Source organism: Gambusia affinis, linkage group LG12 (genome assembly GCF_019740435.1).
Source record: "Gambusia affinis linkage group LG12, SWU_Gaff_1.0, whole genome shotgun sequence".
Classification (NCBI taxonomy): Eukaryota; Metazoa; Chordata; class Actinopteri; order Cyprinodontiformes; family Poeciliidae; genus Gambusia; species Gambusia affinis.
In genome coordinates this window covers 19,636,273-19,648,367 of record NC_057879.1, presented here as the reverse complement: position 1 = coordinate 19,648,367, position 12,095 = coordinate 19,636,273, and the positions used below count along the sequence as shown (strand labels likewise).

Here is a 12,095-nt window from a genome sequence, read left to right as displayed (position 1 = left end):
CGGATTTTTTTCGAATGCGACCCAGGTCCGATACTTATCTTTTCAAATCTGACCTGAATTTGATTGGCCAGGTCGCATTCATCTGTCCTAAACGTCACTGATACTCGACAAACATCACTATTCTGCGTCCTGATACGCGCAAGCGGGAAGAAAAATAACCACCATGGCGGATGATAGCGAGGATTACCTTGTTAAAGTGCTGGCTCCGGTCGAGCAACAATTTCAGAATTGTAAGTTATGCCACACCATTAGCATCCATGTTGCTAACACTGAGCACTACTTTTTATAGCAGTTGGCAAAACACTGAGCGCGCCCTCTACTGCGCATGCGGGACACTTTCAGGTCATTTACAGTTCACACTGGAGAACACATACAGGTCACATATATTTGTAAGTGAGACCGACCACAACCCAAAAATCCAATTTGGCAAAAAAAAAAAAAAAAATTGGAATTGGTTCACTTCGGGCTGCAGTGTGAATGTAACTCTTTGGGATTTAATCTTTGCACAAATCCAAAGATTAAAGATCAAGGAATCTTATCTTTTTAGGTTACACGACAGAATCTTGAGTTTTAATCACCTTATAAAAACTCTTCAATAAATCAAAACTGGAAAGATTAAGACACAACTGCAATCACCATGTACCTAAAGTATCTGGTTGGGATGAAGATGGCTCTAATTATTCACTGCAGCGATTTTAATTCTAACATGGTGACTCTGGAGGAGCTGCAGAGGCTCAGGTGGAAGATTTGTGTCAACAGGATATTATTCATTTTGTCCAGAGATCATAACAAGGGTTCACCTTCTTAAAAAAACATTATAATTAAAAAGTTTAACTCAAAGCGTATTGATATGCTGGAGTGGTCCAGTCAAAGTCCAACTGAGTAGCTGCTGGAAAAAATTTACAGTCAAATGTGTTTCTGACCCAAACAAATGCATTGGCACATTTACAGACTTTTCCTTGTAAATGATTTCTTTCTTAAACATTTATTGTTTTGGTCTATATAAAACCCCAACAATATACATTAATTTCTGAGGTAACATGACAATTTAAAATGTCCTTTTTGAAGGCAATACTGTATACAGATACTAACAACATTAATGTAAGGAAACACAGAAACAAACATTAAATGCATTTTTTTAATTATAATTTCCCCTCATAAGCATTAGAAACCACTTGGTGACAACAGAAAGTATACTGGTGATTCATGTCCTGTAAATCTGACATCTCAGCTGCCCACATGAAATATATTTTCACCTCAATACAACTCAGCCTCACACACCGACACACACACTTGATGGTTATTCTGTGATTAACCAGTTTGTTCTCTCTGACTGCTGAGATCTGCTGTTTGTTATGACCTCAGGTCAGGAGGGGAGGAACACTGAACACATTTCACTATTAGTTTCCACATCCAAAAATCCTTTATAATAATCGCTAAAAAGGTACAAGAGCAAAAAAAAAAAAAAAGAAAAAAAAAAGTGCAAATGCATGAAATGAGTTTTAACACAGCTGGTCACTCCTGACTGATAAACTGCAGCACGTTTAGAGTCCAGTATTGTTTTTATAAAGCAGTTTTTTCATGAGACACATTCTGCCGACACAATAAGGCCAAATCTTAAGACAACATAAAAAAACTGCAGCAGTGAGCGGCGTTTTGTACCGTCCGATACTAGTGTTATAGAAAGAGTACAATTAAAAACCATAGCATGCAAAATAAAATGTTACAAAACATGATAAATAGAAAAAAATGTTTGAAGAAATATACCATATATGTCAAAAAAAATTAAATAAAAAGACTGTTTACTCTGGGTTCAGTTTCAAAGGGTTTGTCATTACTGCAGTTTATAATGAAACAGGAAACAATCAAGTTTCAGAACCAGCAACCTTTCCAAACGGAGACATCATCTCTGTCTTCATCATGACACCTTTTTTTTAAAACAACAGATTGATTAGACCAGTAAGGCCCAGTTAAACCTGTTTGCAGTACAGAAAAGCCATTTGGGTTCTACTTGAGTTTGGCAATGGCGTTGGTTTAAGAGCCACCAAAATATTCAGAGTTGATATTTCCAGCCACACTTCATCTGTTGGGGCATTTTAGAGACAACAGCGACGGGAGATTATTTACAAGATTCTTTTTTTCTTTAATAAAAAGAAGAAAAAAAAATCTGCTTACAGATTTAAATTTTCACAGTTGAGAAGCTGAGATTTATTTTCTTATTTAATCAAATTATCCAGATGTTCATGTGTTCCCCGTCGTAACATACTTATGTTGAATCCATGATTTCCAAGTTGACTGTAAGCTCCTGCTAATGTCGCCGATTGTTTTAGCAATAATAAGAGAGAAAACACTTTGATCAGAGTCAGCAGTTTAAATTTTCTTTCATTACAAATGTGGACAAAACTGCTAAAAGAAAGTGAAATGAACTCATTATATTGCATATGTATGATCTAATCTAGATTTTATTTTTTTATAAATCCAACATTTAATTGAAGTGCTTTTTTTTTTAGTGGAGAAAAATAATAAATTGTTGGTCTTGATCTTGGTGATTTGGATGGAAACAAATCTTGTGACATTTCAGAGGTTTTTGGAAACAAAGCCACAGCAAATACGAGTTATAATCAAAAGTAAAAATAGAATATTATGAAGCACGGTGGAGAATCTGATGCTCTGGGCTTTTTTTCTCCTGCAAAAATTCTGGGAAGCTTGTTGACATTTTCTATTATTTTGTTAAAGTGGAAAAAAAAAAAATCAGCGTTCTTTTATCTCAGTCATCTTTATCAACAGTTTCAAGGATAATTTTGATAAAAAATGATTCAGTCTTTTCTCATCCATTCTGCTGCAATAAAAGTTTAACTTATTTTATGGTGTTTTTTTCACACATCTTTACCAGCAGTTTAAACAGACCTTTACTTTTCTCCGTCTCAATACATTTTCTATTGTTTTAAAAAAAAAAGAATGAACCGAACAGTTCTTCCCTTTTTGTTTCAAGAGAACTTGGATCTCCATTGAGAAACCTCAGGAAAAAAAGAACAAATCAATATGTAGCGAAATTAAAGATGTACTAATTGCTGGTTTTCTCGTCGCTCGGCGTTGGGGGCGTTTCCTTGGCATCGGCCGCCTCCGCGTTCTTGCCGGGGGTTTCCGGGGTTTGCTGCTCCGCTTCGGACGGGAGTCCCTCCGTCTGCGGCTCGGCGGTCTGTGTGGGGTTGATCGGTGCGAGGACTATGGGAGGCTGGAGGGGGACAAAAACAGAAAATGTGTGTAAAATAAGACGTCTGAAATGTTATTAGACTAAAAAAAATGCAATGAGAACAGATACAGAGGACCTGAAGGTAAACAGAAAAACATTTACAGTAATCCCTCTGGCACAATAAAATGCTAAATTTCTGGAGCTCTTTGAGGTCAAACTGTTGTCAGAGGTATTGCTGTTGACTGAAAAGCAGAAATCCCACGGAGATCGTGAGTTTCACTGAGATAAACATGCCAGGTTATTTCAGGATCACGATCATGATCACTCGCTTCAACAAAAAGTAAAAGCTCTGTTGCTGAGAAAAATCAACACAACAGGAAGGGACTTTAAGAGAGGTAAGCATGATTTAATTAAAAGTAAAGAGCCAAGCCCAGATACCTGCAGTGACATTCACAGACAGCAGACTAGAGCACACCCACAGTCAAATAAAGGCCAGGGGAGGGACAGCAAAACAGAAAGAGACGTTGGAGTGGCTGGTGTTACTCAACTTGAAATTCTACTTCACTCTGCATAGCTTTTCTTTTTTTAAAGTAGAATGGTTTTTTTAAATCGTCTTTTGTCGCTCTCTCTCTCTCTCTTTAATTAAAGTCTTTTTGTTCTTCCGCAGTAGGCAGTCATATCAAACTGGTATTCACCACAAATCCACTTCCAGTCCAGAACTGACGCAGCTCCCTGCGCCACAGCGCCACGGCGAGGCTGGTGAGCAGCGTGCAAGGCACCAGGTAGAGCAGCGCCGGCTGGCCCATCTGCATCAGGGCCAGAGCCACGAAGGTGATCAGCAGGCCGATGCCGTATGCTGAGGGGAGAGGAGAGAAAATCCAACTTTTAATAACGGTTCTGTACAGTCGCTGTGGAGAAATCGTTCTCTTTACAGGGTTTCCAACAGTAAAGCTCAAGAACTCTTCAAGCATTTTCAAGGTAAGTTTTCAAACTTTTCCAGTACCACACAATGGAGACGGAAATAAGACATTTATTAATGTTATTAATAATGTTTTGTGTGCATCTGACTACCATGACCAAGTCATGAACATGAAGGAGTCTTCATGAATGTTTATGATGGTCAGGAAGTGCCATTTGGTAAATAATGACTTTTTTAATGCAACTTTGCTTTAAAAGTGTTTAAAACAATCAAACATTTATAAAGACTCCATGTTAATCAATCAAGTTTATTAGTACAACACATTTCAGCAACAAAGCATCTCAAAGTGCTTCACATCATAAAATTACAAAAAAACAAAGTCAGCAATTGAAACTTAACATTTTGCTGTCGTTACACATCAGATTGTTGATTGGTGTTTCATTGATTGATTGGAATCTTTATTTCAATTACACAGATTAATAAGTAATTGAGTCATTATAAATAGAAAATATTTATTATGTTGGAACAATCCTAGTGACCAAATTGAATGTTTAAACACATTATACAAATAAAGCTAAAGAAAAAAAATTCCCTAAAAATTTTCTTGCTATGTTGTCTTGAATTTAGCAAATAGAAATAATTTTGGTAATCCTAACTAGTCTGAAGTAAGAAAAGTTGCATCTGATTTACCTTCAGACTGTAAGAAATGTGTGTCTTTTTATGTTGTCAACTGAAAATAATGTTTTCCAAATTTAGGCTTTTAATCAAACATTAGATTGTACTTTGTTATAAAACTGTGCAGCTTTAATATCAAGCTCTTTCCAGACCTTAACACCCAAATGAAATTAAAGCATTTTCAGGATTTAAATCACCTTATGAACCCTGGATAACAACTTCATAATTATTCTGTTTTTTTGTTTTGTGTCGATCTCATTAAATCCCAAGAAGATGCTTTAACGTTTGTGGTACGTTGTTTGAGAAAATTAAAAGAACGTGCATTTGAAAAAATGTGAATGTAGTAGATTTAGGTCGGCGTTCAATTCATCCTAATATTATAGACTATGAAATAAATGTTTTATATTTACCATCCCATCATAATCCTAGCAGATGAACTTACCGATAGTACAGGCCACAAAGTAGATCCTGGAGGACTGGGTTAAAATGTCAAATCTGTGACAGTACGCCACCAGGAGGCCTGAGAGGGGAACAGACACCGTCTCCATGTTAGGTTGAAGCAAACCAGCAAAACATGAGCAAAAAGATTTAAAAAATGTCACCTGGCACTAAGATATCCCCAAAGCCCAGGAGGGAGAAGGGCCGGTCGCAAAGAGCCAGAGGAGAGGAGTTTAACCTGGGCACTTTGAGCACCATGGGCAGCTGAAGACACACACAGAGTCAGTGTTCGCTTCGCCGCTGAAACCCGGAAGAGCAGAATCATCAGAGCGCTCACCTTTTCATGAGGGGCGGAGTCCGAGGGGCCAGCCGCGACCTCCACCATTATGCTCTCCCCGCTCTGTGAAAAACAACGCAGCAGGACAGTCAGACAGAAAACTACGACTCGGTTTGTTTTTACTCCAGCCGAGAGTCATCGTACCTTTGTGAAGAAGGGCGTAATAAATACGAAGAAAACGTCGTAAACAAACAGAACCGACAGTAGTAAAGTGCAAGCCTGCCGGAGAGAAAGAAACGGGTTAAATTTATGACTTATTAGGCAGCTGAGATGTTGTAAATGGTTCTGATCCGTCACCTTGAACGTGGGCAGCCGGACAGTTTTGAGCATGTAGAGACAGAAGGCGATGCCCAGCGTGTCCTGCAGTACCCAGGCCCACCTGGAGGGCAGAGCAGAGAGGAGCCACCGTCAACCCGCAGCACCAGAACCAACACACACAGCTGACCCAAGTGTCTCCACATTATTAAGAATTTATTATAAAAGTAGAAACCGTTTGGTTTTTCTAGGACTGGGCGATAAATCGGTAAAACTGATTTGTTACATTTTTGTTTTTTGAAAATGTGGATTTTTTTTCTCAACTATTAAAAGTCCTTGTGTTTCCATAATTGGTAGTGATGTCAGCCTGGTTAAGGCCCACCATTTTGCTTGTTCAAAGTCAAGAAATTCTCTTTCTTGACTTTGAAAGTATTAGAGCCAGGTTATGATTTTTGTACTTTTTTTTTTTTTAACTACCAGAATAAATTCATAATATTATAAAAACTAACACAAAAAAACTAAAAAATACAATTAAAATGAGGAATTTGCACTGCAAAAACACCAAATGGTACCAAATATTTTTAGTCTCATTTCTAGAGCAAATATCTTATCACACTTGAAATAAGACAAAACTAACTTGGAAGTTAATTTTCAGCAAGATATAAAAGAATATTTTAAGTAAATAATTTCTTAATATTGTTGAAAAATTACTAGTTTCATTGGCAGATATTTTTCACTTATAACAATGGAAAAATGTCTTGCTCTAAGTGAGAAAGTACCAATTTTTCACCAGTGTTAAGGAATTATTTACTTAGAACATTCTGCTATATTTTGCTGCAAAATTACTCGTAAGTTAGTATATTTCAACTAAGACAAAACTAAGATTTTAATTAAGATATTTGCACTAGAAACTAGACTAAAATATACTTAGTGAAATTGTGTTTTTGCAGTGTGCGTAGGTTTTGCAAATAATACTTCATACTTAATAGAAATACAAAATCTTTTAACATATGAGCATGAAATTATCATCAGTAGCAGGAATTTGTATTTGCAACAGTTATAAATCAAATAAAGAACCACAAACTGAGCTGGTAATTTGAGATCGTGGTAATTAAGTTGTTTTTTTTACTCATTAAAGAAACTTTTTTCTAATAATTTTAATATTTTCCTGGTAAAATTGCGTTTTTATTCTGCTGTTATGAGTAGATTCTTGTAGTTAAACAAAAATCCTCACAGTCTGACCTTAACACTCCGTCGAACAACTCACAGCAGTGACGACTGAAATAAAAGCCACATTTTGAAAATATCTTCTGTCATTTGTAATTTCTCTTTTAGAAAAGAAAAAGTTAATATAGGATCTGGTATATATATTACATTAAAGGATATCAGATTTTATGTCTAAGTCATATCACCCAGGCCCATGTTTTCCTCTCATTAGTCAAACAGGAAGCGCAACTGCTGGCTTCAGACTCACTGGTCTTCGTTGCGAAACACCACCCAGACGACGCTGATGCTGATGCAGACGGCCGACAGCAGCAGTGCGCGGATCTGCGGACGCTTGTGCAGGTAAGGCCAGTTGTTCTCTGGGATCCTGTTTTCCATAATTTAGACATCGGTTAGCCTGCCGCTAACAATCACTGTCGCTGCAGGATTTGCTTGTTTCTCCGTCTTAACTGTTTACGTTTCACAACTCATGCAAGCATCTGTTTCTCTTTATAAATCTACACGCTTCCAATTACTGGAGACATTTTGTCACATCACAACCACAAATTTAAGAAATTCATTCAATAGAAAATACATTTTGGAGGAATATGTTGACAGCTCAAATCCATTTCTTCAGCAAGAAAGATTGATAGAGCTGAACACAAAGCAAGAAGAAAACTTGTTGGAGGCTGGAAAGGGAAAAGCTTAGTGACGGCATAGTCAAATCCAAAGAATCTGTGAAATAAGCATTAAGAATTCTGCTTATAGTCTAACTGAGATCAAGTTATTTTGTAAAGAACGGTCAAGAATCTTACTTTGGTGGTAGAGACAAGCACTAAAAGACCGGCAGCTGTAACTGAAGTAAAATTTGCTGACTCACAGCACAAATACAGGCCACACTTTCAGATTTTCATTTCTAAGTAGAATCAAAACACTCTGTGTTGGTCTATTATACCAAATCTAAACAAAATATTCTGAAATTTGTGGTTTTAATGGAACAAAATGTGACTCTAGTGTCATTAGAAATGTTATTTTAACATATTATAAATGCATCTTATTGGGAATAAGGAGTATTTTTAATCATCAGTATAATGTCAGCTGCAGCCTCACCTGCACTTGCAGAAAGGAATCCTCCTGACGAAAGGCCACAGGCAGCTGTAGAGGCCGACGGAAGAGGCCAAACAGAAGATGGCGATGACCCAAATGGCTGAACAATCAGACATCAGCAGCAGAAAATTAACTCAAATTAACTTTCTAGGAGCAATGAAGTGATGCATCTCTTTGCGCTCTCTCTGAATTCCTATGTTTGTGCGGCGTACCGAGGTGGTCGTAGAAGAAGTAGAGCAGCACCAGCATGTTGCAGCACATGAAGACGAACACACCGATCATGATGGGGGTGACGTCCACCGTCTCCTCGTCCTGCTTCTCCGCGCCGTCGTCTCGTTTATGCTTCATGTAACGCCTGAAAATAAGATCAGAAGCTGAAGAGTCTCGAACCGAGTCGACATTTCAGCTTCCGGTCATCCATTTTACTAAATGTTTTGAGCGTCAGAGACCCCCATCTGACTGGACCTTCTGTCGTCTCGGCTCAAACCTGTGTCGCTCTCAGCTTCAGATAAACTACACAGGCTGCATTTTTCTCTATTTTGTATTTGCAAAAATATTTCTGCTCTCCCACAAAGGAGTTAGGGGGGCAAATCCAACTTACTTCTTGCGATCTCTGCTGCCGGCCCAGTAGCCTCCAATGGCCACGGTCCCCACCGCCATCAGGAAGATTATCACCATGTTGTAGTCCAACACCGGCTCATTGGGAGCATACATGGCAACAAGCCTCCCCTGGCCGAAAGTCTGGATGAGTTACAAACAGTGAGATCAGTCTGGGTTACTAAATCTTTTAAATCTAATGGTTTCTACTGTAAAGCACTTTCCAACCATTTTCAAGGTTGAGTTTTCAAACTTTTCCAGCCCCACACTTTAGACATACAGTTTTGGTTTTAATTCACTATTATGACACCATTTATTCTGTTATTAATAATGTCTTGTCTTAGTATTCTACATACAAAGTGAACTAAAATGTAACAATATAAATGTTACAGTTTGAGAATCTCACACACCTTATACAACCAACAAATTTAACAAACAATCTCAACAACGTATAAAATGTAAGAAAATAATTATTGCAGTTACACAGATCAAAACCTCATTAAGTCATTAGGAGCAATAAATATTCACTACACTGAACAAATCGGTTTGTGTTACAGTAAATAACCTTCCTGCTCCACATAAATAATCACTTGACTTTCTGTGAGACATCTTTTCACCTGAAAGTTTATTACCACCTTATTTCAAAACTGTGCAGAAAGATCATCAAGGACTTTCTTTCCAAATCTCGCAAACACTTTATATGAAATTCAAACACCTGTAAAAACCCTGAAATAGCTGTCATCAGGAAAATCCTCACCTTGCTTATGTCCAGCATATCAGCATAGCTCAGCAGAGCTACAGGAATGTCTATCTCCTCGTACTGGGTCTTGTTTCCTGCTGGTGGAGTCTGTGAAACACACACAGAATCAATAAAATGGACTGGAAACTGCACAACACACTGTGACGCTAAGTGAACATCTTACCAGCCTGTCTTTGCTGACGATCAGGATGCCCTTGGCTCCATTGATCTGGGCCAGGCGGACCTTCTCGTAGAAGGTGCAGTTGCCCCTCATCACCATGGGGATGCGGTTTGGGAAGCCCCCCTCCGGGACCTCGGAGGGCGAGCAAAGGACCGACGACGTCAAGTCATAGATCTGAAGACGGGACTGTGACAGAGAAAGATCAGAGCGATTAAAACAAAACAAAAAAAAAAGAAAAAAACCCTCTTATTTCCTACAGGTGAAAGCTGCTGTTCGATTTTATTAAGAAATAAAGAAGCAAGTTTATACTTCTTATGATAATTTAGGTTTATTAGAATAAAAATTATTTACCAATTAAAACTTCTCATTTGCTTTATTAGACACTATACTAAGGCCCTCTTGTAAATTTGCACATGAAATTGCTAATCGGACAATTAAGCAGTTTATTTTTACCTCATATTTTTTTACTTTATTGTTTTTGTAAATAAGTTGCATCTGTATTGTTTTATTTTTTTAAGTAAACAGTTGGACTTTGTCAAAAGGGTACAGTCTGGGTTTTCTTTTTATTTCATCAAGTGGACAGAACAGGAAACGGAGAGCATCAAGCTTATGGCTTCATTAATTTGGATACGGATAGTTACAAGCCAAAAATGAAATTCTTTCTCAAGAGGATAGAAAAGTATTCATTTTGGATTTAGAGGTTTTCTGCAAGTTCTTTGCTGGAATCTCAGAAATTTCCAATATCTACACCGTAAATGTAACTTTTGTTAGTATAATGTGATGGACCTATACAGTAAATACAATATTTTGCAAAGATTTTCATACGCCTTGAACTTTTCCCTCAAGTCTTTGGCAGCTTCTAACAAGGATTTTCCAAGATTATTCTGAATTTAGCTCCATTAATTAACTCTGAACAGCTTCCATGTGGAAAGAAAGCAATCCTACAGCATGATATTACCACCACCATGTTTTAACTTGGAAATGGTGTGTTCAGTTTGAGGGTTAGTTTCCATTCTTGGTTGCTTATATGAGTAATGTGATATGTGAATGAGGAATTTTCTAACGTAACTCGGCTCTCCTTTAAAAGTTTGCCCTCCAAATTTCTCTAACAAGCCAATGAAGGCGTCCCATTAAACCCGAAGATTACATTTTTCAAAAGTTGGTTTACTGATGTTGACTTTTGGTTGCACTGGATTTTATTTATCCAGAGGATATCATTTCAGAGTGAAGGCCTGTGAATAAAACTGCTGGCCACACTATTTAGATTTCTCTTCCTCAACTTCACAATACTTCATATTGCTCTATCACATAGCATACATTGAAGTTTGTGGTTGTGACATCTCAAAATGTGAAGTACAAATGGTATACATGAGTAGTTTTTTCAAAATGATGTTGTGTCAGAAGTACCATCAGGATACTTACTGCTTTATTAAGGTCCTGAGGTAGACGTGCCCACTGGGAGTTGAAGAATATACAGTAATCCTTCCCATTGCTTTTGCCCGTATCACTGAAATGGGCCATGCCATACTCTCCCACAACCTGTAGGCAGAAAAACATTGTTTCCGCTGAAGTCGTGAGTGATAGGAAGAATAAACTGAGAAATTATGACACAAATATTAGGCAGTAGTAGTGGTAAGATGTATTAACAGGGTTTTATGCCCCTCTGAACCCAATTTTCCAATTTGCAGTTTCGTTATTACTGTATAACTAAGACATTTTCTAACTATAAGATTCATGTTAAATTTAATTTAACATAAGTTCAAATAACCTATGACTGAGAAACAAAAAGAGAAATGCAAAAAAAGGAAGAAAAAAGTTTAAAAGCAGATAGATTTGACAAAATCTATCGGAAAATCGGAAATAGTAATTAAAAGTTTACCACAGCTGTTTTCTAACCTGGGTCGAGTTAGCTTTATAATTGTTTTCTGAAGGCAACGCAAGTCATCTGTACATATTTTACACCTTTCGGCTCAGATTTCAGACCCGCTGCCATTTTTAAAACCAACGGCACGTTGTAGATTATAAGCAAATAAATATCTATTCGCTTCCAGATTATTCTGTATTTGTGTTGGTTTCAGAGATGCTTGAATCAGCAGCGACCCTCCTTTATTATTATGTACTATCCACCGGTAATCCGTGGGTTTCCAGGGCCCACGGGGATCTCCGCAAGCTAACGTTCACATAGCATTAAGGCTAATGCAGAAAAAATGATCACAGTACAGCTGCCCAACTGTGTCAACTAGAAGACTTGTTTGTAAAAAATATATCGTTTATAGTGAAACAGATGTAATCACTCTCACCCTCTGGATGAGGAAAGCGGCCCAAATCACTGCTCCGGGAACCCTCATATCTCCGACCTTGTTGTTGTTTAACCCATCAACCGACCAACCGCTCAGCTCGATCTCTCAGCTGCTGTTGGCAAAAGCCACGCCCTTTACAGTGTTAGCCTTT

At 37.7% G+C, this 12,095-nt stretch overlaps 1 protein-coding gene across 2 annotated transcripts; it reads right to left on the bottom strand.

The window, feature by feature from the left end:
• Positions 1-2,847: 2,847 nt before the first annotated feature.
• Positions 2,848-12,088, bottom strand: sppl2 (signal peptide peptidase-like 2). 2 transcript variants are annotated; one of them, XM_044135084.1, is made up of 15 exons: positions 11,945-12,088; positions 11,067-11,183; positions 9,648-9,830; positions 9,482-9,571; positions 8,729-8,868; positions 8,340-8,482; positions 8,131-8,227; positions 7,292-7,408; positions 5,860-5,941; positions 5,707-5,781; positions 5,563-5,625; positions 5,390-5,489; positions 5,230-5,307; positions 3,889-4,049; positions 2,848-3,235 (listed from the first exon to the last, which is right to left on the bottom strand). In XM_044135084.1, the coding sequence occupies exons 1-15, from the start codon at positions 11,990-11,992 to the stop codon at positions 3,065-3,067; spliced, it is 1,665 nt and encodes a 554-aa protein (XP_043991019.1). In that variant the 5' UTR covers positions 11,993-12,088; the 3' UTR covers positions 2,848-3,064. The 2 variants fall into 2 exon arrangements, 1 of the variants encoding a protein (XP_043991019.1); XR_006372411.1 differs by having other exon boundaries at positions 3,102-3,235; positions 3,742-4,049.
• Between the last annotated feature and the right edge of the window lie 7 nt (positions 12,089-12,095).

Excerpts from the sequence above, each read along its gene's own strand:
- sppl2 (XM_044135084.1), bottom strand. The coding sequence starts at position 11,992 with ATGAGGGTTCCCGGAGCAGTGATTTGGGCCGCTTTCCTCATCCAGAGG. Across the intron at positions 9,831-11,066 it reads CTCAGGACCTTAATAAAGCA|TCCCGTCTTCAGATCTATGA; the intron begins GTAAGTATCCTG and ends TCTCTGTCACAG. Across the intron at positions 9,572-9,647 it reads TCGTCAGCAAAGACAGGCTG|ACTCCACCAGCAGGAAACAA; the intron begins GTAAGATGTTCA and ends TGTGTTTCACAG.